At 40.4% G+C, this 27,513-nt stretch overlaps 1 protein-coding gene across 3 annotated transcripts in view; it reads right to left on the reverse strand.

Annotated features, from left to right (window-relative positions):
* Nucleotides 1–17,349: 17,349 nt before the first annotated feature.
* Nucleotides 17,350–27,513, reverse strand: part of tpra1 (transmembrane protein, adipocyte asscociated 1) — a 46,933-nt gene continuing 36,769 nt past the window's right edge. For all 3 annotated transcript variants that reach the window (XM_039771425.1, XM_039771423.1, XM_039771424.1), the window contains exons 10-11: nucleotides 24,356–24,436; nucleotides 17,350–20,182 (exon numbers count right to left, since the gene is read on the reverse strand). In XM_039771425.1, coding sequence (XP_039627359.1) covers nucleotides 19,945–20,182; nucleotides 24,356–24,436 — 319 coding nt within the window. In that variant the 3' untranslated portion in view covers nucleotides 17,350–19,944. The remainder of the gene's footprint in view (nucleotides 20,183–24,355; nucleotides 24,437–27,513) is intronic.

Consider the following 27,513-nt stretch of genomic DNA (forward strand, 5'->3'; position numbering starts at 1 on the left):
GGTCTGCCAATCCAGAGGCACTGTCCCCGATGTCCATACGATGTTGCAGAGACGTGTCAATCAAGACAATCCTACAACAAATCACAGTGCTTATTTGCTTAACGTGGTCCATTGACAATGCAACAATGAGGACCATCACAATATACAGTAATGTAACTATTTTGACAGAATCTCTGGAAACTCTGACCTTACGCAGGCTTCAGACCAGATGTCAATCGCCAACACTCATGTCTGTATTCCATTTCAACTACGAAAAAGTGAAGACAGACCATTCAGTTACCTTTAAAGAAAAGACATTAGCACATTAAGAAAATCTCCAAGGTCAAAGCCAACCAGACAAAAACTGTAGAAGAAAGCAATACACTCAATTCCCTGAAGGTGAGCCTAATGTTTTCTAGTTTCAAGTCAGTATAACAAACTGTTCCAGAAATATGGTGGCAAGCTATCCATCACATATCGATCCAGATGGGTTTTTGTCTTCCAAATCCACTGATCTTGAACGACCTTCTGTCAAGTGACATCTCATTGCAATGTGAATTTGTTTGCAAGTGCGAAGAGATTCATCATCTCTGTCTGTCACTGGCTCCTGTCAAAGTCAATGAGCCATTTTTCAAACCATCAGGTGTTTCTGAGGGTCTCTGGTGCTTCTGATAGCAAAAACAATCAATAAGAAAGGAGCTGATGTGTTCAAGCCTCAATAGCTATTAACAATCTGCGATAGCAAAGAAACAGCGAGAGAACGGAGTCCAGGTGTTAGTGCAGAAACTCCATCCATTGAGACCACAATGAAGACAAAGTGAACTATATGATGATCTTTAGGAGGATTGGTATCTACATAAAGATGGTGACATCTGTCTCAAGGCAGTATGCAGGAAGTCCATTTGAAAGCACTAAGAATTAATAGTAAGAAACCCAGCATTGGGATAGTTTTGTCCTTAGTCCTAGTTTTGTGCCCATTCTTGTTCCTTATAATTCACAGAAGGGAAAAGTGGATGTAAAATGAAGGCAATAAGATATGGTGTTCAGGATTAGTCTTTGAATGACTGGCCAAGTGGACAGAGATTTCTTTCCTGAGGTTCATAAATGGAGTATAAAAGGCTGGTATCTAAAACAGTGTCATTGATTTAACTTCCATTTCTGTTGGTACCTGGACACTTTAATTTATGTCCTTTTTAATAGCATGTTTTATGCCGAATATCATTTTAAGTTGTTTTGAAAAACTGTGATGAACAAGGGTGCTTTCTTTCAGATTTGAAGCAAAACTGAGGCCCTGATTCTTTGTGAGTAAAGATACCCTGATCCTTTCTAGTATACCCCCATCATCCCCTGTCTTTAACTGGTTGACTATTTCTCTCTCCCTTTTACCACCTAAAAGTTAGTGTGTAGTAAGCATACTAGTCCAAAAAAGGCTACCATCACATCATCCAGGTGGATGCTGCACATTGGTGGTGGTTGAAATGGCTCCCCATGGTCTATGTAAACCACTTTGACTAATATGAAAAGCATTATAAATGTATAGAATTATTATTATTATGGTTTTGTTTTGGTCGTGGTCAGGGTGGTGGGCACTTGTCCTAGCAGCACTAACTCTAAGCCCGAGAGATTTAATGTTTTAGCTTAAAGGGCAGACAAAATCATGAAAAGACTATCCTAGAATTGAATTACCAATCATACTTCATTGATCCTGTCACACATGCATGCCAGAGAATTGCCTTCCAAGTACCACCCCGGGACAAGAGAGGGCACTGTTACAAATGGTCCAGTCTTCATTTCCCTCACAGTTCCAAGAAGACAAACAGTGAGGACAACTAAGTCAGAGAAGCCTCATCCCTACCAGTCCAGACCATATTAAAGCAGAGATCCTTTGGAAAGTAACGTCACATTTTGGACCTGAGCACCTGAGAGACTGCAGCTCCCCAAAATCCTGACCCTTTTGTGTAATTTAATGCTGCTTTAGGGCAAGACTTGAGGTGATTGCTTATGATTGTTTATGTTTGAGAGCCATCAAGCACTTGGTGGTTTATTTAACGTCCTCACTGACGGTTGGCACCTCAATCTGTCTCTGCCATTCATTCTACAATGCATTTATTTAAGAAACGTTAAATAAAAAATTATAATAAAGAATAATTAAACAAGAGAAAAGAAAAACTCCAATTAAAAATACAGTTAAAAGAAAGAGACCCCTTATTAAACTTGACTCAAAATTAAATAAAAAATTAAAATCTACTAACTAAAGGAATGGTAAAAATTCAGAAATAGTTAAATTAGAAAATTCTAACTACAATAATTACAAATAAAAACCCAAAAGGAGTAACTATATAATCAATAAACAAGACAAATGTCAAACCCACTAAACTCAAACTAAATAAGATATTTTAGAACAACCAAGGATCTACTCATCGAAGAGCCCAAAGACAACGTCACAATAAAGAGCCGATTCTTTTATTTTCCTTCGAGCTGCTGCAGCTCCATTAGGCGCACTTGAGTGCCAATGACCACTTGGAGTCTCCGCCCCTTTAGACGCAAGACTTAAGGCGACGCCCACACTACTAGTTTTTCATTTAACACACAGCCATTAGTCTTAGTTTACCAGTGTTAAAAATGCTGCTGTAGTGAAGACAAAAGTTGAGCCCACTTAACTGAGTTCAGGCAGCAGGGGCTGGAGACAGGGGGTGTATTGATCAAGGGGATAAGACAGAGTATAGGAGTCAGGTGGACAATTTTGCTTCTTGATGCAAAGTGAATCATCTGCAAATTAACATCAGCAAAACCAAGAAACTGATAACTGACTTTCACCACACCAAAGACCCTCTATGTCCACTCACTAGTCATGGAGTGGATGTAGAGGTGGTCCACTCCTCTGCCTGGGGGTCCACATTAATGACAGGCTGGATTGGCCACCAAACTCAGACGAGCTTTAGAAGAAAGGGCAGAGCAGATTCTTTTCCCTTAGGAGACTGTGATCCTGTAATGCGAGAAGTAACATCCTCCACATCTTTTACAACTTTGTGATGGCCAGTGCCATTTTCTAGGCTGTGAGGTGCTGGACTAATAATATCACTTTAAGAGAGGCCCACTGAGTCAACTAGCTGATTACAAGGGTAAAATCAGTAATAGAACGCACTCTGGAGCCCCAGAAAATTGCAGCAAATGGGTGAATTAAAACAAAACCGAGTGCCATTCTGAACAATGCTGCACATCCTCTCCATGGCACACTGACACTGAGGACTTTTAGCCAACGAACCATTCAGTAAACGTCTCTCAAAAACACAATGGCGGCTCCTTTATACCAATGGCAATACACCTGCATGATGCTTCACTGGGATTGTGAGGGCCAAGCCAGACTTTTTCTTTATTCCCCTTTCTATCTATCTATCTATCTATCTATCTATCTATCTATCTATCTATCTATCTATCTATCTATCTATCTATCTATCTATCTATCTATCTTATCCTGCCTACTATACTAAAATCTATCTATCTATCTATCTATCTATCTATCTATCTATCTATCTATCTATCTATCTATCTATCTATCTATCTATCTATCTATCTATCTATCTATCTATCTCAGTAGCATTCAATACAAGGCAGGGGTCTGGGTGCATACACACACACACACACACTGTCAACCAAGTTACATTCAGCGTGCAGCATCATTTTGCTCACACACCCATGTGCTTGGCTCATAATTCTGTGCGCCGCCTTTATCAATTTAGTTGTTTTCATCGATTTACTAGCCCAGGCATAAGGACTTTGGATATGCAAATCAAACAATGTGAGCCCCAAAACAACACAATCGCATGCATTTAAAGGTTGACAGTACCCAAGAGCTTTGAATAATTTAAGTTTCAATTATTGCTTGGTTTCCCAAAAGCAGAGATGCTTGACAGCTGTTTAACAAATATTAATGGCCTTTGTTGTTGCAAGCTTTTTTTTTAATAGGTGTAAATGTAGACCACCCATTGTGAAAGTATTACACACTCCAATTACTCCACAATTAATTGACCATTTAGCCTGCAAGGCAAGCTGCAGCACTTGTTGGATCTCCCGTGGCTCAGATAAAAACCTCTGAATGTAATGTCTATCATCTATTATGCCGATAGCTTTAATGAACTAATGAATATTTGTTTCTGAAAAACTACTTTAACTGTCATGAAGTGTGCAGATTGATAGAGAAGGTCAAGAAGGGACCTGGACTTGGTGTCAAATGGCACACGGACATCTTAGGGCATCACAGGCCTGTTGTTGCTCAATCTCATGTTTTGCGCATGCACGACAGGCCAGAGACTTTTTTTTCTCTGCAGCACACGACAGCAAATAGAACCCTCTGATGTCCATCCCTGTCCCATCCCTCATTCTGCAGTAAGGACCTTACTCACAAATACGTGTGATTACACTGTGAGTGGTAAAAAATGGATTACACTTTTAAGAGGAGAGTCATTATTCATAAGGACAAGGTAGACAATTAAATGTGTTGTGAAGGAAACTGTCAGCAAGCCCAAACCCCAACACTAACACACAAGCACAGTCCTGGGTTCAAATAAAGGTTGGTTTATTACACCACACACCGTTATAAGTTACAAAAAAGCACAAAACACAGTTTCTTTCTCACCTTACTCTAATTTCTCTCACCACTGCATTGCCCTCCTCCAGTCGAGTGTTGCCTCTGTACCACCCAGCTCCGACTCGCCTGGATAAGGTAATGCAGTCCCTTTTATTACAGACCTGGGAGTACTTCCGGTGCCAGGGTGATTGCCCGATCAAAGTACTTCCAGGTCACATGGAAGTCCATCAGAGTAGAGAGCTTGTCTCCCTGAAACACCCTCTTGTGGTACCCAGTGACCCCAGCAGGGCTGCCCTGCTGGACTATATTTCCTGGCATGCCCTGCTGACTACAATTAAAAAAAAAAAAACAGCAATATCTTTTCTTTTAAAAGGGCTGTCCTTCCACCCTTTCCTGTCCTTTCTTCCAGGTCTGCTTCCCCTCCTGGCAGGGATGCCCGTCCAGCCAATGTGGCATCTACAGTGTATAATGTCACATGTCTGGGAGTTCCACATGAGCATTTTAACATAAATACGTCTCTTCTGAGGGATCAAAGAGATGATGACAGAAGGATAGTGATGGAGGAAGTCACGTCAGAGATCAGGACATGTGTGACCATTTCATCTGGATGTAATCTATGAATAACACCAATCACTAAATCATAAACTGCCCAGGACAACATCCACTCCTTGACATTTCTGATTGTCAGTAAGTTTTTCTAAGACTGTTTATATCTAGACTTTGCTATCTGTTTTATTTTCTATTACATTTTCTTCTATTTCTTATTGTTAGACCAGGTGTCTGCAACCTTTTTTACCCTAAGAACTCCTTTTATAAAATGAAAATGGCCGAGAGCTAGTCATGTTTTCTAACATTTATTCTCATAGCTTATTTCACCCAAACAAACTGAATAAGCTTGTTTTGCCTGAACATTTACAAAATGTTGGTGTTCCCAACTCACATTTTGCATTAAAACATCACAAAAAATATTGAGTTCACCTGCAAGTGCATTTTGTATGTCTGTATGCATTTTCAAGATGATCTGATACTGTTGAATTAAAACATTAATGCTGTCAAAACAAGACAATGCAATTCCAAACACACAGTGTCACACACGTGTGTTTAGGAGACAGCTAAAGGACTTGAATGAATGTAATTCCACACCGGGCCAGGGGGTGGCGAAGTGTGCTAATTCTCTCTCTCAATCCCTTGCAGACCATTCTCGGGAAATCCCGCCTGTTTCTGGGGCAGTCAGTGACGTCACTTCCGCTTCCGGACCTGATGACATCTCTTCCCTTACTGGCCTATAAAACAGTCACAAACACGTTAATGTCACCCAACACACGTTTATTTGCCATTATCTATTATGTACAAGTGCACACAACAACTCCCAAAGTCCTGGCCACAACACAGTACCTCACTTCTTCAGGCCGCCTCCTTGCCTCATCCACCAAGCTCTGTCCATCTACACACCCGACTCCAGTCATTGTCTGAAGGGAGGCAGCCCCTTTTATATGCACCCGGATGTGCTCCATGTGTCCTCCAGTGACCTTCAGCCGACACGCCCCTGTGTGGACCGGTTGTGTACCCAGAAGCACTCTGGGTTTCCCTGATCCTCTTCCCCCAGAACTTCCGGGTGTGGCAGAAGTGCTGAGGTCCAGGGCTCTCTAGGAACAGGGGCACCCCCTGGCAGTGACCATGGGCCCCTACAGGGTAGAGCTTCAAAGCTCTGTACCGGTGGGCCGCAAAGGAACCAGGGTGGTCGCCCCCACGTGGTCTGAGGTGGACGTAAACCCTCTTCCGGTCCTCCTGGGCATCCTGGCCAGGTCACCACCCCAGTCATCTCCGACACCGCCATCTTGCCTTCAGTATATCAGTTCTGTTTTGGACTCAGTTGTGTGAACATATCTGTTTCGTGATAAGCATTTTTGCAGCCAGGAAATATTATATGGGTGGCTGCCCCAAACCTTCGCAATGTCTTTGTGTCGTTCTTGTGACAACAGATATGACTTATTCATTTGTCATTTTATTCCATGTCACTGTTTCACTTTATTCATGTCCTGTTGGATATGTAATGTGTTTATATTTAGTGAGATGACTGACAGTGCATGAGGTCAACAAGAGAGGCAGGTGTGTGGTGGAGTGGAGCCACTTAGGTTCACTCTTATGGAACTTTTCTTATCTGAACTTTGATTTCATGACATTCATGTCAGAAAAGGCCGACTCACAGAGGTATGGAGACCCAAACAAAGCAGATATTCTCAGAGCTGCTTGGTGAAGATTCTTATAGATATCTGGCTCTAATAAGCTGCAGAAATGCTAAGAATGCTGTTGAGACTTTAAGTGCACATTATTCTGAAGGTTTACTGACATATAATATATAAAATCCAATGTCTGTCTGTCTGTATGCCTGTCCGCTTTTCACGAGAGAACTACTTAACGGATTTAGATTGGGTTTTTTTCTATAATTTGCTTGAAGATTCCGGTTGATTTTGCGACTTCTCTCATTTCGCTATGTATCATAGTTTGCTTGCGGTATTTTATTGCTTGCGATTTATTTGCGCAAATCCAAGAAACACGCAGTGGGCCGAGGGGAGGGGCCTTCCTCACTCACTCGCCAGCTTCGGGGCGTGGTCTTTAACTCCGCTTAGCTAGCGAACAAGAGAACAACTGAATTCAACTTTGTTTGATATTTAAAATAAAATGTTACTTAGGTCTTGATGGGTTTGAGTCCGGATATTCTCTTACAGTAAATGTATGCCACATTGAAAAGATAGATTACAATTCAGATTGTGGATTGTGATTTTGTGTTAAAAGGATCATGATATGATTTTTTGGAAAGATCGCCCACCATTAATTTGACTAATTAAGTTTTCAGATTTATGTAGGATTCATTAACCCTTTGGCGAGCTACTCGAAAAGGGGTGGCGAGCTACCGGTAACTTGCGAGCGACATGTTGGAGACCCCTGTGTTAGACTTTAATAAATATCACAATGTTTTTATATTTTCTGTACTGTGTCTTCTATCTAGAGTAACTGAAGTAATAAAAGGGCACTAAGTGTGGGGAGGATTGATGCTTTCTTGCTCACAGAGTTTCTCAAGGCTACCGAGGTGGTTCCTCAATAATTAGAACAATTGCAGTAAAATAAGACATCGTTTGGTTGGAAAGTGGCATATAAACAAGAGTTGTGCTTTTACATGCATCGCGATTACACCCACATGTTTGTTATTGCTGGTGATGATGAGTCCCAATGCAGAGTATTGTGGAGTGACTGGTAACTGGTACCACTTGAGACCTTTTCTAGCTAGGATCATGATGACTATGTGTTGTGAGGGATTGCCGGCCGTGTATCCCAGCCAACACCCCCAAACCACCAGATGGAGCCATCCCTACAACATGAAAGGACCCCGAATTCCAGCAGGGTATCATGGAACTTGGAGTTTTTCACCACAGCCTTGCTGGATACCATGGGGGCCACAGGAGGACACTGCAGGGAGGCCCTTATACTTTCCTTATAGCCCGGAAGTAATTCACGATTACGGAAATATAAGGAATGATATACTTCCGGGCTGAAAAATAAGAGAATTACCCGAACCGGAAGTGTTGGATAATCACATGGATTGAGGGCTCAGACACTTCCGGGTCAAGGAATATAAAGGACTGTGGGAAATCCCAGACGGACGAGCTGAGTTGGGAGGCTGGGTGGCTAAGCGTCTGGGAGTTAGGAGGATTGTTATTGGTTTATTGTTTATTGAGTATTGTGGAGAGGAGCGTGCTTTGTGCACCTATTATTATAATAAATAATAATTATTTGGACTTTTACCTGGTGTCTGACGTGGTGTCTGAGGGTACAAGGGTGCGAGGAAGCCCTAATCTGTCACAGTGTGTGTGTTAATCTTCCAGCATACTAACCTACTAAACATTCCTGGTAAGTCTCACAAACCTCACAAAGCTCTCTTCATCATGGCAACGGCAGAAAGTTTTGACAGTGGTGGCTGTGGGGTAGGGGTTAAGGGGCAGTTGCAGGGCAGGATAGGGCAGAAACAATTCCTGGGAGCTGAGAAATAAACAACTAAGAACAAATGATGTACTCTAGGCAACGTGTTAATTTTGAAGCTAAACATGTTATAATTAAAGTAAGTTAAACAACTTCCACCTCAGGACGTGCGAAAAAGAAAGTTTCATTGTGCCTGTGGTAACCTAATAGGGGGCTATGTGGTGGTGTGATATAGAGGGTCCCCGGCTCAGAAGGAAAGGCTAGTTTTTCAATAAATAATTGCCGCACTCGCAGCTTAAAATGGGGGTGTGGTAGTGTGGTTGGAGTGGTTCCTGGGCGCAATACAGGCTTGGGAATTTCCGCACTGAAGTGCACTGGTGTGGGTACGCACGCACATGTCCGTAACTGAAGCCGGGAGCTGCTGATCGCCACACCTGTGCCATGTCCCCATTATAAGTAGGAGAAGCATGAGTGCAGAAAGGGGAGAAAAGAAAGACAGAAAGACGGAAATTAAGAGAGAAGAAGGTAGGAGGCGAAGAAACCGGTGCAGGAGTGAGTGAATGAGCAAGCGAGCAAGAGCAGGCTCACTGTAATGAGGAGAGGCAGCTGGGAAGCGAGCCTTAATGGGGTGCTTAGCCAGCATTTAGGGGCAGATGGATTGGGTCATTCCTGCTGAGTTTTGCAGAGGAGCAGAAGTGACCACGATCGAGGACGGCTTGCCGCGTAAGGCCTTAGAAGGCAGTGGGAGTCGGAGGCCTGGGAGGTTGAAGCCCCAGTGTGAGTGCCCTGGTTGCGGGGTAACCCAAGTCTCGGTCTGGCAAGAGCCGTATGGAGCCAGGGATCGAAAGACTACCAGACCAGAAGGAGAAGGTCAGCTGCGGGTAGGGTGTCTCCCCTCTTGCAGGACCCGGATGGGAGACGCAAACGAGCTGCCAGCTAAAAAAGGCAGCGTGTTTTTAAAGAAGGGTCTGCTTCCAGCCAGTATTTTAACCTCATTTATTTATTGGGACTCTCGTGTTATTTTATGTCTTAAAGTCATGAACCTGTCGTTTCCTCAGCAATGACACAGAAAACCTAGAAAATAAACACATTTTATTTATATTAGTCTTATGTAAAAAAAATGCATAGCAAATTTCCAAGACGTTTGAAGCTGCTCACCCATTATCTTGTAAAAATCGTGAAACGTTAATTACAGAAAGCAATTATAAAGCAATAAGCATCAAGCTTGAAAAGAGGAGAAAATACACAAGCTGCAGGCACCATTCCTAGCGTCAAGCGTGAATAGCTGGAAAATTTTCAATCATTTTTAAATTAGGCTAGAATTGTGGGGCAGCTTTAGATCATTTTGCAAAGATGGATGAAGATTTTTTGAGCACTCAGGAGTGTCTTATTTTACATGAACAAAAGCAAATAAGCAACTCAGTGGTAATCGAAAATATATGGCTCTGCAGGGCATTGCTTATAAATTGACCACTTTCAGATGTTTATAGAATAAACACACATAACCGAACTGGTGTTACATTTCATTTTCTTTGCATTTACAACATATTACAAATCCCACCACCTTCCCTCACCGAAACACCATCAGGAGATGGATAAATCAGTGCAAAGATTTGATCTCCTATGTGTACTGTGCATATATATGCATAGGTAGGGTTACCTACCACATAACGCATGTGGTTGGTCAGCCAGCCGGCGTACACCTGATGTGCCTCAATTAGGACGATACATGTGTTGTGTGCTCTTTGTATTATTTGGCAGGTACTCTTTAATATATAAACGTATGTATAAACAGGTAAAATTCCGTTACAGCGAATATCTTTACAACAAAATTTTCAGTACAACAAAGTATTTTTATGGTCCTGACAGCTTCCCCACAAGACACGAGTCTATAGAAATCTTGTTACTACAAAATACATTCAGCAGATACTTTCATTACAACGAAGTGCATAAAAGACCTTGAAATGCCTGAATGAATCATCTACAGAGCAGTTAGTTCTGTGGTCGCAGCTCAGTTGTGCACAACGATCCTCGAACAGAAACATTGTAATTTTTTTTTGTTTCTTCAAAGTTTTCCTTGTACTGTTTTTGGTTTTTTTGCCTTTTTTGTTTCCCGCTATTTTCAGTGATAACTTTTGCTTATTGCTGGTCAACATTTGAAAAACATCCATTGGAATTTAACTTATTGTCACCCTCCTATAGAAACGGCAGACACATAAAAACGATAATAGTTCATACTAGAAAAAAAAAATGTACATTTTTGCAGCTCTCAATTGTGGCAAAAAGAAAAAAGATGTTGTCAGTGAATTCGGAATTTCGCTATCGACACTGTCAACTTTCTTGAAAGACCGAGCAAAAAAAGAAGAAAAATCTCAGGTTGCAACGTTTGTGAACTGCTGCATTTGATGATGTGGAAAAAGACGTTTTTATGTGGTTCAGTGATGCTTGTTCAAGAAACATTCCTATTAATGCGGCACTCATTCAAGAAAATGTGAGGTTTGTAAACTCTCTTGGGACATCCACCAAGTGGACAACACGGCAAAGAGCGTCCCGAAGTGCGATCTCTGCGTCTGTATGGGGCAACAGCAGGCTCACAGCTATACTGCATCTCTCAGTCAAAGTAAACAGAAAAGATCTCGATGGGTGATGCAAGGTTAGTAGCATGTACATTGTAAATGCTGATAACAGGATTACTTGGTCACTGACCTGGCCACAACCCTGCCTGACTGCTGTGTCTGTGTATAGCAGAGTGGCAGATCACGCTACAGTAAATAACTGTGCCGTTCCTGTTTCAAGCTGAATAAAGCTGGTTTTGCTAAAGTACTGAGACTATGCCTTGTGTTTTGGGGTGCAAGACTGGGAGTTATAGTGCGACCCCGATCTTTTATGATTTGCTTCTGTGGCGCTGCACTTTAGCGCTGTGAGACTATTGTTGCCCTGCCCCAGCAACAGACAAACAGTCTTCCACAGACGCTGCAATCGCGCTTTGAGACGCACTTCAGTGTGTCGATCCCGTTGGGAGGAGAGTTGGGGGGGATTCCAAAAGTGTTCAGAAACCTCACAATATGAAGAATAAAAGGATGATTCGGCTTCTGATTGATAACTGTGCTGCACACAACATGCTTCCACATTTAGATAATGCTTGCATTGAATTCCTCCAACCCAATTGCACAGCAGTGCTTCAGCCATTGGATTTGGGCATCATTCGCATCCTGAAAGTGTATTATGGCAAGGAAATGCTGAGAAAAATTCTCATCAGCATAACTTGTAGGCAGGAGGAGATTAAAATTAACGCGAAAGAAGCTATTGAAATGATTGCAAACACCTGGACGCAAGTTAAAGAAAGCACTATAGTAACAAATACAAAATCTCATTACAACAAAATTTTCATTACAACAATATATATATATATATAGTGGAAGGATCAGCCTCGACACATACAGACAGGCGTTGACTCGGAATGTCCCATAACACACACGTTTATTTTTTCCCTTCTACACAATGCATTAATCAGCCACAATTACTCAGTCCTTTCTCTTCTATTATATTTCTCCTTCTTCTTCCTTTTTCCTGCCGCTTCAACTCCTTTCTTTGCAAGCTCCATCCTCTGCCTCCTGGCTCTGGCTCCTCGAACGGAGTGAGGTGGCCCCTTTTATAATGCACCCAGATGTGCTCCAGGTTCTCCCTGACGCTCTTGCTGCAGAACTTCCTGGTGTGGCGGAAGTGCTGCAGTCCAAGGCTCCAGGATTGTCCAAGCAGCCCCTGGTGGTGGCCACTGTCCCCAACAGGATTGAGCTTCCAAGTTTCAGTCCCTTGGCCCTGATGCAAGCCAGGGGAACTGTCCTCTTGTGTCCCGGGGAAGGTATTGCCACTCTCCAGGTGTCCCGGTGGGGCAAGGTCCCCAGTTGTCTGCCACAATATATATATATATATAAAAATATAAATGTGTGCATGTATCTATCTATACAGAACAATGCAGAACTCTTAGACACTTGACAAAAATGCTGTAAAGTGAGAATGCCTTCAAAAATAATGGCATGAATCATTTTTATTAATTATTAAACTTCCTGGAAAGTGCAAAGAACAGAAAAAAACCCAGAAATTAAATCAACAAATGGTGCCACAGCCCATTGCCTTAAAAACAGCAGCAATTCTCTTAGGTCCATTTGCCTGGAGCCTCTGAAGGTTCCTCAATGGCTGGTTGTTCTAAGCCTCTTGTTGAACTTGCTGCAGTTCAAATGAAGTCTTTGGTGGTCTTACTTGTAATCCCAGACTGGCTTGATGATGTTGAGATCAGAGCTCAGTGGGAGCCATACCACTTGCTTCTGGATTCCCTAACCCTCTAGTTGCTACAGATCTTTTTGTGATTTTGTTCACATCTTTGGGGTCATTGTCATGCTGCACAATGAAGTTGGGACGGATCAGAAACCTCTCTGATGGTATTGCATGATGGATAAAACCTGCCTGTTCTGCTCAGTAGCGTGGGGTCCATCAGTTTTAATCAAAGCATCAACTGTGTTTGTGGAAATGTAGCCCAACCCTGTAAGGACCCATCACCTTGCGTCACTGTTACCTGTAGATATTCATCCATGCACCATTCTCCAGCCCTTTGGTGGACAAAGTGCCTTCTGTTAGAGTCACATTTTTCAAATTTTGACTTGTCAGTTAAAAGCACATGCTGCCATTTTTCTGTACGTTCTTCCTTAAGTTTTTCAGCATATGTGAATTATTAGGCTTTATTTCCACCTCAAAAGAATGACTTTGTGGTCTTTACCATGAAGACCACTTCTGATTAGACTTCTCCGAACTGCAGATGAGTGTACCAGGTTCCTAGTGGATTCAGCCAGTTCTGAGCTGATAGTGATGTAGGACATCTGATTTCGAAGCAAAGTAAGCTTGATGTATTTCTCATTTGTTGCACTCCATGGCCAACCACTGTGTTTTCCTTCCGGTCCTCCATCTTGCCTCTTTGATTATGCTTCTGCAGAAGAGATTAAGAAGCACATCTGGGAACACCGGTCTGCCTGGGAAAGATCTTGATGATGTAGGATGACCACCTTTTCTCTTGTTGCTATGCTCACTATTGCCATGGTGTAAGGTCTGAAGGTGAAACTCCCACATCCACGTCAATCTCACCTTTTTCAGCTGGTTGTCCTTGCCCAGTTTCATTCACTCTTCATAGCGGTTTCTGTTTCAGTTCATCACTTTGGTTCAACCTAAACATGATGCCATTGATCGTTAGTACCTCAGTCAAGCACCAGGCTACGTGCTTACAAAGATTGTGTGCTTTTCAGCCTAGAAATGGTCTATTACTAGGTTAGTTTATTTCTTTAAGGAGATTCAAATATTTGAATGCTTCCCTTTTTGAATAGGACTGTTGAAATTCTAAAATAGGTTCTTTTCTTTTGGCATACTACAGTAATTTGAAAGACACAACTAGCTAAGTCTGAGTGTGTGGGCTTGTGAGTGTCCTGGGATAAAAAAACAAGATCCAGGACCAGGAACCAAGATTTAATGACCTCTTGGGCACAGCTATCAGCAGTGTGTCCGTTTGCAGAGAGAGTGTCGACCTTGTTGAGAGGTTTGCTTACCTTGGCAGTGACATTCATGTCTCTGGTGACTCTTCCTATGAAGTCAGTAGACGGATTGGGAGAGCATTGGGGGGTCATGAGGTTGCTGGAAAGGGGTGTGTGGCCCTCCCGATATCTCTGCAAAAGGACGAAGGTCCAAGTCTTTAGAGTCCTGGTGCTTCCTGTCTTGCTATATGGTTACAAGACATGGACGCTATCCAGTGATCTGACACGAAGACTGGACGTCTTTGGTACTGTGTCTCTCCGGAAAATCCTTGGCTACCGTTGGTTTGACTTTGTGTCGAATGTGCGCTTGGTCACAGAGTCCAGAATGAGGCACATTACCTGCATTGTGAGGGAGCGTCAATTACGGCACTACGGCCATGTGGCGCATTTCCCTGTGGGTGATCCGGCTCATAAGATCCTCATTGTTGGGGACCTGAGTGAGTGGACCAGGCCAAGGGGTCGCCCACGTAACACCTGGCTGCGGCAGATAGAGGGTCATTTTCATAGGGTGGGACTGGGCCGCGTGTCTGCCTGGGGGGTTGCCAACCAGAATCCCAAGCTGTTTCGTTGTGTGGTGGGTGCAGCAATGCACTGTACCACTGCATGCTCCCCAACTTGACTGGACTTGACATTTTTAATCAAAGGAGATGTGCATTAAAATGCATGCATGCAATTTAAGCAAATTTTCTTTTGGAAAAGAAAATTATAAAGTTAAGCTACCAAACAGGATGAGCCAGTGAGAAAGGTGGGTGGGCATGTGGTCACCATGCCAGCTTAAAAATCACTTTAAGATCAGAAAGTTCATTTCACAATATCAGACTGTAAGTAAATTCAGGTGAATAAAACAACCGACACAGTTAATAGATAGATAGATAGATAGATGGATGGATGGATGGATGGATGGATGGATGGATGGATGGATGGATGGATGGATAGATAGATAGATAGATAGATAGATAGATACTTTATATTACTACAGACAAGTCAGCACGGGTTGATTTTGCTAAATGACTTTAAGAATCTGAAATTCAGATTCGAATATGTACGCTACCCAAAGGCTTTCATAGTTTTTATTAGCCAGCATTATTTGGTATTTTGCAGTTTGGTACACTGCATCACTGTCAAACAGTCGAACCTCAAAGAAAAGAACTGGTCGGTGCTCCTCAGCCAGAGACTTACTTTGAGCTGACGCCACCATCACATCATTCTGAAGTTTTGCTGGTCTAAGTCTTAACTAGAATCAAGAAAAAAATCGGAACCAACAAATGCTTGTGCTGCCCACCTCTATTTTCAAACCTCTGCCGCATCACATTCAACACAGTTGTACGTATGTGTTTATTTATTTGAAATCAGAGTCATTAAAAACAGTTTGCAACCATTAAGATACAGAATTCACAAGATCTCCAGATGCAGTACAGATAGTGTTCATGTAAGTCAACGTTAAGATTAGCAACAACTTCTGATGGCAATCATTTGAAAAATATGACACAACAGAGTATAAAAATAATAAATTTGTGCATAGTACATTTGTTTGTTATATTAACCTCCTAACACTTAATTCAATTATAAAAGACCCTCTTTACCCAAGAACGAGAGGAAATTACCTAAGCTCGTCCACCTTTACATCTCACTGACACTCCACTCACATTAAATTGTGTAACGCCAGCGGGAGCACAGAAATACTGAGGATGGCTGGCATTGCTCTGCAGGAGAAATGCAGGAAAGGCAGAGCCTTAAACTCTTCATTGGAATGACCAAAATGAACATAAACCCTAAACCCAAGATAGTATCAAAGTGCAGCAGTTTCTCTTCTTCAATCACGTTGGTTACAAAAAAGGTTTAATTTCAAAGCTAAAACTAAATTTGTTTTAATGTAGGCATCAAAAAAAAAATAAAAAAAATAAAAAACCGATGAACAGACTAACCTATCCCTGTTTAGCAATGGAAACGTGATACTTCCAAAATTATAAATGAAATGATAAAAGTTATCATTTTCAAAGGACTGAAGATTTGAAAAACAAAGCTACTATTTTACATGTCTGGCACTGTCAACACAGCACATCCACACAAGTGGATACTTTTTCAAAAATAACATATTATATATTTATATAATATATCCATCCATCCATTTGCCAACCCGTTGAATCCGAACACAGGGTCACGGGAGACTGCTGGAGCCAATCCCAGCCAACACAGGGAGCAAGGCAGGAAACAAACTCTGGGCAGGGCGCACACCCACACACCAAGCACACATTAGGGACAATTTAGGATCACCAATGCACCGAACCTGCATGTCTTTGGACTGTGGGAGGAAACCCACGCAGACACGGGGAGAACATGCAGACTCCACACAGGGAGGACCCGGGAAGTGAACCCAAGTCTCCTAACTGCAAGGCAGCAGCGCTACCCACTGCGCCACCGTGCCACCCTATATAATACGTGCTACTGGTAAATTTATAAGACTTGGGGCAAACAAAAGACAAAGCTTTGAATCAGAATCTTCAATAATCATTCAACTGGTAACTACATCTATAAGATTTAAATAAGTATATGATACATACATCCCTATGCATATATACAAGGACAACAATTTCCCCGTTGCTCCTTCTCGAAACACGTTGTTCCAGTGTCATCGCTCAGCAGATATTTCCGTAGTCCTACCTCGAGAACATTTGTGCCCCATAATTCCATTCCATTTAATGATTTTTTAATTTCATCTTTAGCTGGGAGATCAGCAAGCCCATGCAACATATTCCCTTTCTCATAAAGGCCATGCAACTCTGAATTGCATTAAATAAGTTTGAGAACAGTTGTTAACTTACACTGCCACACATTAAGGAGTTACTTATAGCACTTGTCTTTATTTTTATAATAAAACACGTATTCATTTGTCTGGGTGATTTGCCATTTAAAATCATGATTTCAGGTCATGGATGTATTTTTAACAGACCCATTAGAATGCCGTTGAGATTATGTCCATTATTATGAACACTTTTTGACTGTCACAGTACAAGAACATTTTCTATATTAAAAAAATAAACAAATTAATGAAAAAAAAACCCAGCTACCTCCCTATTCAGAGTTGATTCCTGCTTTGTACCCAATGCTGATGGGAAAGGCACTGGCACCCCACAACCCTGAACTGATAACCATATTAAACAGAGGTAAAAAATTTAAAAACGTCTCATTGTGGTAATATTATGTTTGATTCATGCATTTTTGGAATCCATAATTTTGGTTTTTATTCGGTAAAGGGTAACAGACAACTGAAGCCTAACTAAAGCGAGAGGCAACCCTGGTAAGATGCCAGTGCAATGCAGGGCACACTCATGGCCATCCACAATTTACATTGCTAATACAGGATGTTAATTTGTGTCAGAAATTGCTATTTTCATTTTTTTTATTTCAGATTAGCAATGCTGCACATAAAAAAAAAATCAAATATATTTTAACAATGTTTTAAGAGTGTGGGAAGAAGCCTTTCATTTAGTTAATCTTAAATACAGATAGTAATAGTAAAAAGTGTTACCCAACTCAGTTGTACAGCAAATCATAAAAACACTAAATGACTCAATTATTTGTACATATTTTTCCCACATTAAGAAATCCCAATCTTCATTACTTGTTTAAAGGAATTCTTAAACTTTAGAGTTGAATTTTCAACCCTACTTAGGTGGTAAAAAAAAAGAAAATAGAGAAAAACACCAGATTGTATGTGGGTGTAAAAAAAAAAAAAAGAAGAACATTTGTACAAATAAAGGATTTTTAGGATCCAAACGTAACAATTACAATGCCAGTATTCATAAAAATGAACCAAACTCCAAACAACTGGAGGTTTTCCATAATACACATTTTTATGACAATGCTGATAAGCAGTCCCGTCTTGTGTCCCATTCACCTTCTACCAAGGTTTGGGGGATAGAAGATGGAGAGGTGCCACGTGCCAGGGGGCACAAGACCACCAAAAGGCTCTGCTGATCTCTGTTCTCTCCCATACTCTACCCTAGAAGCGTAAAATTGAATTGAAATCCTCGTGTTCAACTCACATTATATTTTATATCTGAAACACCTTGTTTTAGTGCCATGTGATTTGGAATTGGAAAGCTAATTTCCTCTCTTTCTCCGTCTCTCCCATCTTGTTCTGTATAAACACTTAAGACAGAAATAGTTAACTATCAAATACTGCACATAAATGTCAGTAGCCTAATATACTATTCGTGCATTAAAATCATAACTTTTCAAATGTTAAAGTTTCTTGGACAACTAATAGATCCTCACTGCACATGAGGAGGAGAGCACAAAATAAAAATGTGCCTCCCAACAGTAGTCCGAGGGGTTTACCGAAGACGGAATTGTCTATTTTGACATAAAAGGCTCAGAAGCTTCAAAGCTGATCGTGAACAACCTGATGCTCGCCCTGGTGCAAAGTGCAAAAGATCCAGTCACATTTCTCGAGGACATGAACGTCATCAAGGTGGCTTCTTGAAGGAAAAGGAAAGAATTTACGGAGGGAACAGCAACGTCTCTTGATCTTCTTAGGCTCAGCCAACCGGAATTGCGTCTAAGCAGTCGAAATTACCTGCTGTTGTGTACAAAGTGCCTACCTAGAAACATCGTAATGTCATTAATAAATAACTCAAGTAGTCAAGACCCAAAGTGTTAGAATTTCGGAAAATGAAGATAATTTAAAAAAATGATTCTAATTTTTTTTTCTCAGTATTCCCATGTCAAGAAGTCGTACCGACTTCCTGATATAACACAAAAGACAAAAAATTCATCACCATCATAAAATACAGTTTCATGCAGGAATCTTGTGCAAGAAACTCTGTGATAACCGACTGGTGCTTAACAACTAATTGGACATTCCGATTTCACTTTTTTTTTTTTTTTGAAGACTCTACAATATGGCAAAGATATTAAGACCCCCATTGAGCAAGCCTACTGATGCGTCCTCTCAACGGGAATTTTTAAAAAGGTTTAGAAACAAAATCTATGGTTGCACTTCTGCAGTGTTGTCCTTTTTCTGAAGTGGCTCAGTAGGGAATGCTTAACCCAGAATGCTTCTTCTTCACAATGACTTTCTAAGCACACACTACTGGGCTCTAGTGTGTTAAACACATTGTAAAATTGGAATTATCCACAGAGGGTTGATCACACGTTTAGAACGAACCTCCAGGGTCAGGCCTAAAGGGCCAGTCTGTAAAAACGGAATTACCTGCACACATTCAGTCATACTGTTATTGGGCTTGGCAAGCAAAGAACGGCATCATGCACTTCAGATAGGAATGCTACAGAACACTGAAGTCGAAACTTTACAGTACCTACAGATGATGATAATATGTTCAATTTGCAACCGTAGGATTGAGATGTTGGTACAATTAAAAAAATAATAAAATAAATAAATAAACATCCTCCCATAATGTTTGATTAAATAAAGTCTCGTATCGTCAGGGAGTAATACCTCACTCGAGTAATTAATGACGCCTTGCAGAGGACTCACGGTTTCATATTTTTTGCCAACGGCAGATTTGGCAGGAATACGTATTTTCTTTGTTTTCTGAAGGATGGAATGTGTTGATATTTTAGAAAATATTCGCAAAAATGGAAATTCTTCACATATCTTGTGCAACTGCTTCTTGCAAGCCAATAAGCCTAGATCATATAACCTCATGAATGTGTAGTCCGATTCCCCGAAGGGGGACAACATGCTTGGGTAAATGGATTTATAAAATCCTACAAGTTCTTCAAAATTTCATGATTGAAATTGGTGCCAGTGTTCGCCAACCCTTCACTTTCCACGCTTTGTTTTCGTTCCTTGTAGTCCTAGGAGTTAATCATTCTCCAGCGGTCACTGTCAATACTGTTTATGCTTCCCACTGGGTAGGGAATGGAGGCAATGTCATCCAGATAGCCCCCCGAGCTGTCTATCTGTGTGCTGGAGTAGGAGCTGGGGTCATAAGCATCCTTCTTACCCACACCGTATGTGGGAGGCAAGTGAACATCTGTGTCCTCTGGCTCATCTACTTGAGATTTGTAGGAGAACAAAATCTTCGGCTCTGACCTACAAGACAAAGAAAGAACATTATGTGCCGAGACTGAAAACTCTTTTTACACCTGACCTGACCAATGCAGCCAGTCAACTGATGAAATGACAGGCACTTTTGTATTATTAGGTAGGAAGCGTGCTGTAGTAGCTAAGGCATTGAAGACACAAACATAAGAAACTCGACAAACAAGAGGAGACCATTCAGTCTATCAAGCTCATTTGTTTAGCTAAGTTGTCCCAACATCCTATTAGATACTTCTTAAAGGTTGTCAGGATTTCAGCCTCAACTCCCTTTTCCTTGCAGTTTGTTCTAGATTTCTATGGCTCTTTGTGTGAAGAAGTGCTCCGTGTCTTAAGTCCTAAGTTTACTTCCCCTTAATTTACACTGATGTCTTTGAATATGTGATTAACTGTTAAATTGAAATAATTCTGCCAGATCTATTTTGTCAATCTCTTTGTGAATTGTGAAGTCCTGAATTAGTCCCCCAGTACTATTGTGTGGTATACCAGTACTGAAAAACTCAGTATTTATATTGATCGAGCTAATTAAAAGGGCAAGCACAATTATGGGATGCACTCTGGACCCCCTGGAGGTAGTAGAGAAGGAGAGAAATAAAACAAAACTGAGTGCCATTATGAACAATGCTGCACATTCGCTCTCTTGACACACTAATACTGAGGGCTTTAAGCCAATGAATTACTCAGCATATGTGAGTCAAGAGACATGATGGGGGTTCCATTATACCAACAGCAATACCCCTGCATAATGCCTCACTGTGACAGAGGTTGCCAAATCTGAAGTTTTCTTTCCTGTTAAATCTTCTTCCTTTTTAGTCATTCTGGTGTGTGTTTAGACCATTGTGTGTGTGTATTTATTTATCTATTTATGCATTTATTTATTTAAAGACCTTCTGTTAAATAAGCCAAATTTCCCTATCTATCTATCTATCTATCCATCCATCCACCCACCCACCCATCTGGCCCAATCGATGATAAAGTGTAGACTATTGGACAGGCACATATACCTAAGTAAAGAAGTGTCATCTAATGGAAATGAATTAAACAGAGTGTAGCTACAGTTCACAATAACAACAATGTCACTCATGACATGCTCACTCAAGAATGTCATTCTTGATAGGCCAACTCTAAGGAGTTTGTCACCTGTACTAATTAAACACATTGCATTTTCCATTCCAATGCATGCTGTATAAACCTGACACTATTACCGAATAAATGAAATTTTAAATATAAAACAATGATAGAGAAAACCTAATCCCACCAGAGTGTACTGATTATCACATAGAGGGAAGTACCTGATTGTATGACTGCAGGGGTCTCAAAAAGAGATCCTGTGAGGCCAGCATACACTCCTTGTAACTGTTAATGGAATGTGTATATTTATTGATTTACATGATTTATTCTTGGTCTCATTTGGCTACATTAATGAACCAGAATGTTTAAAGGACTCTAATGAGATTAGTACTCCCTATATCATTTTTTTTATTTCCTTATCTGCTTTATTTTCATATCCTGCTTTGTCCAATTCACAGTCAACACACAAGGCGACAACAGGGTACTAGCCAATGCAGAATATGTTCACTTACACCATGCCCAACCATTAATTAACATAACAGGCACGCTTTTGGGATGTGAAGAGAAAAATATAATACATGAGGAAAAAAAAAAAAAACACATGCAAATGTAGGAAGAATGTGCAGACTCCACATGGATATTATCTTGATGCAAATGCAGTGGCTGAGAAGCTAAACCTTTACAAGGGTCTTGATTCACCTCCTTACCCTACTGAGTAATCCTTGTTAAGTAACTGAAAAAATATCTATGAAGAGCTTTAATGTATTCTGATCTTACAAGTCACACAATGGTCAAAGACGTCCACAATATATACAATAATGATAATGCTAGCAGTAAACATGCATAATGCCGTGCATAGAATTCACACTATAACATGGCATAAGCACAAAAGCGTAAATGTGCTTCAGCACAAAAAAATCCAGATGCATACACCTGCGAGTTCGACAGCTTCCACGTTCTTCCGCTCCATAAACCACGGTCAGCGTGAAAAGTAACGCACATGCACGCGCCTGCTGTCCCCCCCGAACTCCTCCCAGAATTACACCTCTTTGAATATGCAAATCAACATAAATAGCCATTAAGCTCAGCGTTTTGTGAAAAGACAATGGCAAAAGCACAGGGGAAAATAGAAGAATTTCAGCGAATACCAAATTGAGGCAAAGGAAAAACGTACTATTTATTGGTTTAAACAGTGGTATAAACAACAAAAGGAAGTTGATCGAGTGACATAAAGTATCTGAGAAAGTCAAAAGCTCAAGTTCACAAAGTTGTACAGTGCCCGAAATAAAAAAAGAAGTCATCAGATATCAAAGTCACCGTGAAAATCAAGTCATAGCCCACTATCTGAATGTCATATGAAAGCTTATTAGGGTACAGAGAAAAGAAAAAAAAAAAATAGGGACACAGTGGGGAAAAAGGATGAAATGTCAACTTTAATCTTTAAATTTCCACTTTAATCACGTAGTTTATGTCACTAGCAAAATACCCGCACTTCGCAGCGGCGAAGTACTGCCTTAAAATTTTTATTAAGAAGAAAATTAAACCTTTTTAAACTGAGAGAAAATATACCAATAATTATTTGTTAAGGATCTCTTTGTATACCACATTGTGAGTTCGGCCCTCCGGTTGTAATATGACCAAGCTGTGCGCTGAGCTTACTCTTAAGCATGCAACGTACAGTTGGCTATGTGAACAGTAATCTTGTTTCAAATCTCACAGCTTGGATTGCTGCTGTCATAATCGGTTTGAGTTTCATGGTTTGTTTCAATTATGACAGTATTTGTAGGACTTGTGTTGAAGTGACATTTGGCATCTGTCAAGCGTTGCAAGTATACAACCGGTTTCATTGATAACTTCACATCCAGCTTTTGAGAGTTTAAACATTCATAAATATCAAAGTATCCACTAACTGAAATCGTCACCTGTGAATCTAAGATGTTTAAGAGGCATTGGCGGTTGTTCAAAGGTGTAAAATATTTGGCCATTTCGGTACACTTGAAAGCGACAACCAAACAATTCAGCGGCAGCCATCAACTCACATGCAGAACCATAGGTGAAAGGCTTAAGCATTTCACTCTTCTAGTGCTCCTGTGTAGTATAATTATCTCCTGTACCGTCATCAGTCCACACGTTGAACCTGTCCCAGTCATTCAATACATGAGACACAATGTTCCTCCGGATATCAAGAGTGAGCCTGATATGGCCGTGCAATATGTAACAAAGAGAATGGAAAAGGTAGGTGCGCCGTGCATGACCTTCGATGAAATCATTTATTGCAGCAGTTCATCACATGTAAATACGCGCTTTATAAAGTGGCTCAGGTTGTGGAATATTATAACTGTATCGCAAGTTACAGTGAGGTAACTGTACTTATACGTACAAACAGTTCTACAAGAAGCACTTGGACTGACTGAGTGCGTTTATAGTTCTTGGGATGAAACTGTTTCTGAAGCTCTGAAGCATTTGCCCTATGACAGCAGTTCAATAGGCAGCATGGCTGAGGCAGCGTGTGCTTGATGCTGTATCCCAATAATTCTCTTCCCAATCAGCTGCTGAGCTGTGATTCCCCACTCAGATACAGTGATATAAATACTCCGAGTGGTGCAGTGAGAGTAATATGGAAAAAGATGATCCACTGTGGCAACCCCTAATGGGAGCAACTGAAAGAAGAAGAAGAAGAAGAAGGTGCAGTGAGAGTAACAACGCTAAAGCAGTTATGGTATTTAGAATAGTTTGACCATTCTGTGGACCATTATATTGTTATAGGTTAATTGCAATCAAATGCATTAAACTAATAAACAATACGCGGTTAGTTTCAGTGTATTTATAAAGTCGCGTCAGGGATGAGGATCTAACAAAGAAAGGGTAACCACACAGGAACAGTAGCACTGCTTTGACGCTGGGTGCCGCCAGTCTGCAAAACCGAGCGGAGAACTTGTGTACGCCAGGTTATGAACTACCGTGGACATGTGCGTGGCTTTACGGCAAGTTTAGGTTTTATACATCATGATTTGAACGTGGAAATGGGTTTACGCCACATTTTTGTTTGTACGCACCATTAATACATGAGGCCCCAGGACTTATTTTTTTACTTACCCAAAGAATCCTTTCAGGAAAGTTGCGTAAATGAGTGGAGCAAACACAGAGAAGTACAAGAATGTGGTTGCATCAACACAGCTGTAGAGGCAAACAAAAAGATAATTTTCAAATTATACTTTTATAATAATAATACCATTTAAGTGAACATGAACAGAGATATGTAGCTTTAAGAAAAGAGGTTCAAAAGATTATCACTTTAAACATTGTAAGTTTCAGCAAACCCCAATGGTCTTGCTTGTGTTTTGCAACATTAATATTACAGATGATCAGACATATAGTGGCTTGGGAGTGGGACTTAAAATCATCTTGGTAAAACTGACGCCATATCAGACTCCACTAGTCACATAACTAACCTGGTAAATACTATGCAGGAAAATCAAATGTATCTATCGCCTATCATCTGTTATATTTTATAATGTACTAGCAAAATACCCGCGCTTCGCAGCGGAGAAGTAGTGTGTTAAAGAAGCAATGAAAAAGAAAAGGAAACATTTTGAAAATAACGTAACATGATTGTCAATGTAATTGTTTTGTCACTGTTGTGAGTGATGAGTGTTGCTGTCATATATATATATATATATATATATATATATATATATATATATATATATATTTACACACACACATAAACATATATATATACATATCTATACATATACACACATATATACACACACACATATATACATACATATATATATCTACATATATACACATACATATACATACACACATACACACACATATATACACACAAATACATATATATATACATACATACACACACATATATATAAACATATATATACATGTACATACATATCTACATATATACACACACAGCTATTTCGTATCAGTGCAATACGCTGCTTGTTAAAACGGATAACTCCGCTCTTACGTGCAAGTCTGCGTGGATATTATGAACTATCGTATTTGTTCAAGTTCTATTTAAATTTTAAATAGAAGGAATTTTTATTTAGTCGACAGAAATATCTTTGGTAGGAATGGTAAAACAGACAGGAATATTATTCCTGAATAAATCAACTCAAACCTTAAACAACTTATAATATTTTGCTCTCCATAAAAATATATCCTGTCTAAATTATACAAGTTAGAAATAAAGTAAACGTTAAAAGAACAAACATTCAAATTTCTTTACTCTTATGTAATTTTATATAAAAAATAAACTTAGATTTTAAATATCCCAAAAGATTTTGCTCTCCATAAAAATATATCCTGTCAAAATTATACAAATTCAAATATGAACATGCTGCATAACAAAACCTGGAAATATAAATAAAATGTGTTCCTTTCAGCAATAACAAATCAAATCATTCAGTTGTCTTTGCTCATATGTCATTTTAGAGCTGGACGCCTGGCATCTTTTTTTGGCAACAGGTTCGTTTCTGTTTGGTGTGAGGTTCTGTGTTGTGGAGATTCTCAGGATGGATTGCAGGTGCTCATCAGTGAGGCGACTCCTGTGTGCTGTTTTGTTAGTCTTTATCACTGAGAAGAGCTTCTCGCACAGATATGTGCTACCAAACATGCACAAGGTTCGAGCCGCATGTAGACGGACTTTTTGTTCTTCAAAGTCACCAAAGCGCCGTGCAAACTCAGTGCGCTCAGTTTATCAGCAAAGTGCGTATTTGGGAACACCGTAGTGACGACTTGGTTTAACATTACTTGGCAACAGGGAAAGTGGGGCAAGTTGCACTGGTGCATTTGTGTCTCCCATAAAAGCAGCTTCACTTGAAATCACTTTGTGATTGTGCACGGTAAAACGTCCGCTGAAGTGTCAGATTCTTATTTAATTCTTCTGCTTTCTGTATCTTCTGCATTGCATTCAGGTCTTTCAGGTTACCCTGATGTTTTGTCTCATAGTGCCGTCTTAGATTAAATTCTGTAATTACAGCCACATTAGCTCCACAAATGAGACACACGGGTTCAGTAAACATATACTCAGCCTCCCATCGGTTTTAAAGGCTCTATTTTCAGAATCAACTTTTCTCTTCAGCATCGTGTGAGCTAGCTTCGCAATAACTTGCAGCATCATAAGCTAGACTTGATTAACGCGTAAGTGTTCGCAAGGCAGCTGAAGCGCTGCATTATGGGATCTGTAGTTTATTGTGTTACCAGCGCTTCATATACCCGGCTTTAATAACAATAATACAGTATATAAAATGATCTCGGGCGGATATAATTACGCCGGGCGGATGTGGCCCGCCCTTGAGTTTGACACATATGGACTAAATAGAACTTGAAAAGATATATTTTTTCAAATGTGATCGCAATTCAGATAGAGTTGACGCAAGACTACAGCCTGCATGCCTCAATAAGTCATCCTCGCCTCGCTCTTACTTTTTACCGTTCATCTAATGAATACACTGAGTATGGCTTTACCAAAACAATCATTGATGGCGAATAAAGTATCCATTATTCGAGTATGTAGATCGGGATATATATATACATATATATATACCCGCGTATCGAGCGAGAAGTAGTGTGTTAAAAAGCTAGAAAAGAAAAGGGAACATTTTAAAAATAGCGTAACATGACTGTCAATATACAGTATTTGTTTTGTGAGTGTTACTGAGTGTTGCTGTCATCAAGGATTTGATTATCATTATTTCTTTCAATCAGGTTCGTATTTGTAGGATGTGTTGTGTTCAAGTTACATTCCGTGTTTGTCAATCGCTGTAAAGATGACAGGTTTCATTCATCGATTCGTTTCTTACTGCATCAATAAACAGCTCGTCTTCTTCTTTATCTGAGACCTGACACACTGCATGCACGGGTTTTTTACACTGTCTTCCTTTAGCGGGACATTGACTTTTTCCACGTGTGCTTTGTTTCCGCAGTAGCTGGATTTATGAATATGCTTGTATGTATCAGACGCTTCATATTTTTGCTGCCTTTTCAATTGTGTAATTCGTTTTGTTCAGCTCTTTGGAACTGTTGCTTTTATCTGTGCACTGCGCCAGTTCACGTGAGCCGCCGGTGTACATGCATCGAAGGTTCCCAGCTGTGCTGGTGCCATCTCGTGCTATGTCCATGGCTGTATTTAATGTTACCTTAGTCCTGGCACTTAAAACTTTCTCTCGCAGTTTCGCTGAGTTTGTGTCAAACACCACCCTGACCATCTCATCTTCCTCTCC

The sequence above is a fragment of the Polypterus senegalus genome, chromosome 12 (genome assembly GCF_016835505.1).
Source record: "Polypterus senegalus isolate Bchr_013 chromosome 12, ASM1683550v1, whole genome shotgun sequence".
NCBI classification, from domain to species: domain Eukaryota; kingdom Metazoa; phylum Chordata; class Cladistia; order Polypteriformes; family Polypteridae; genus Polypterus; species Polypterus senegalus.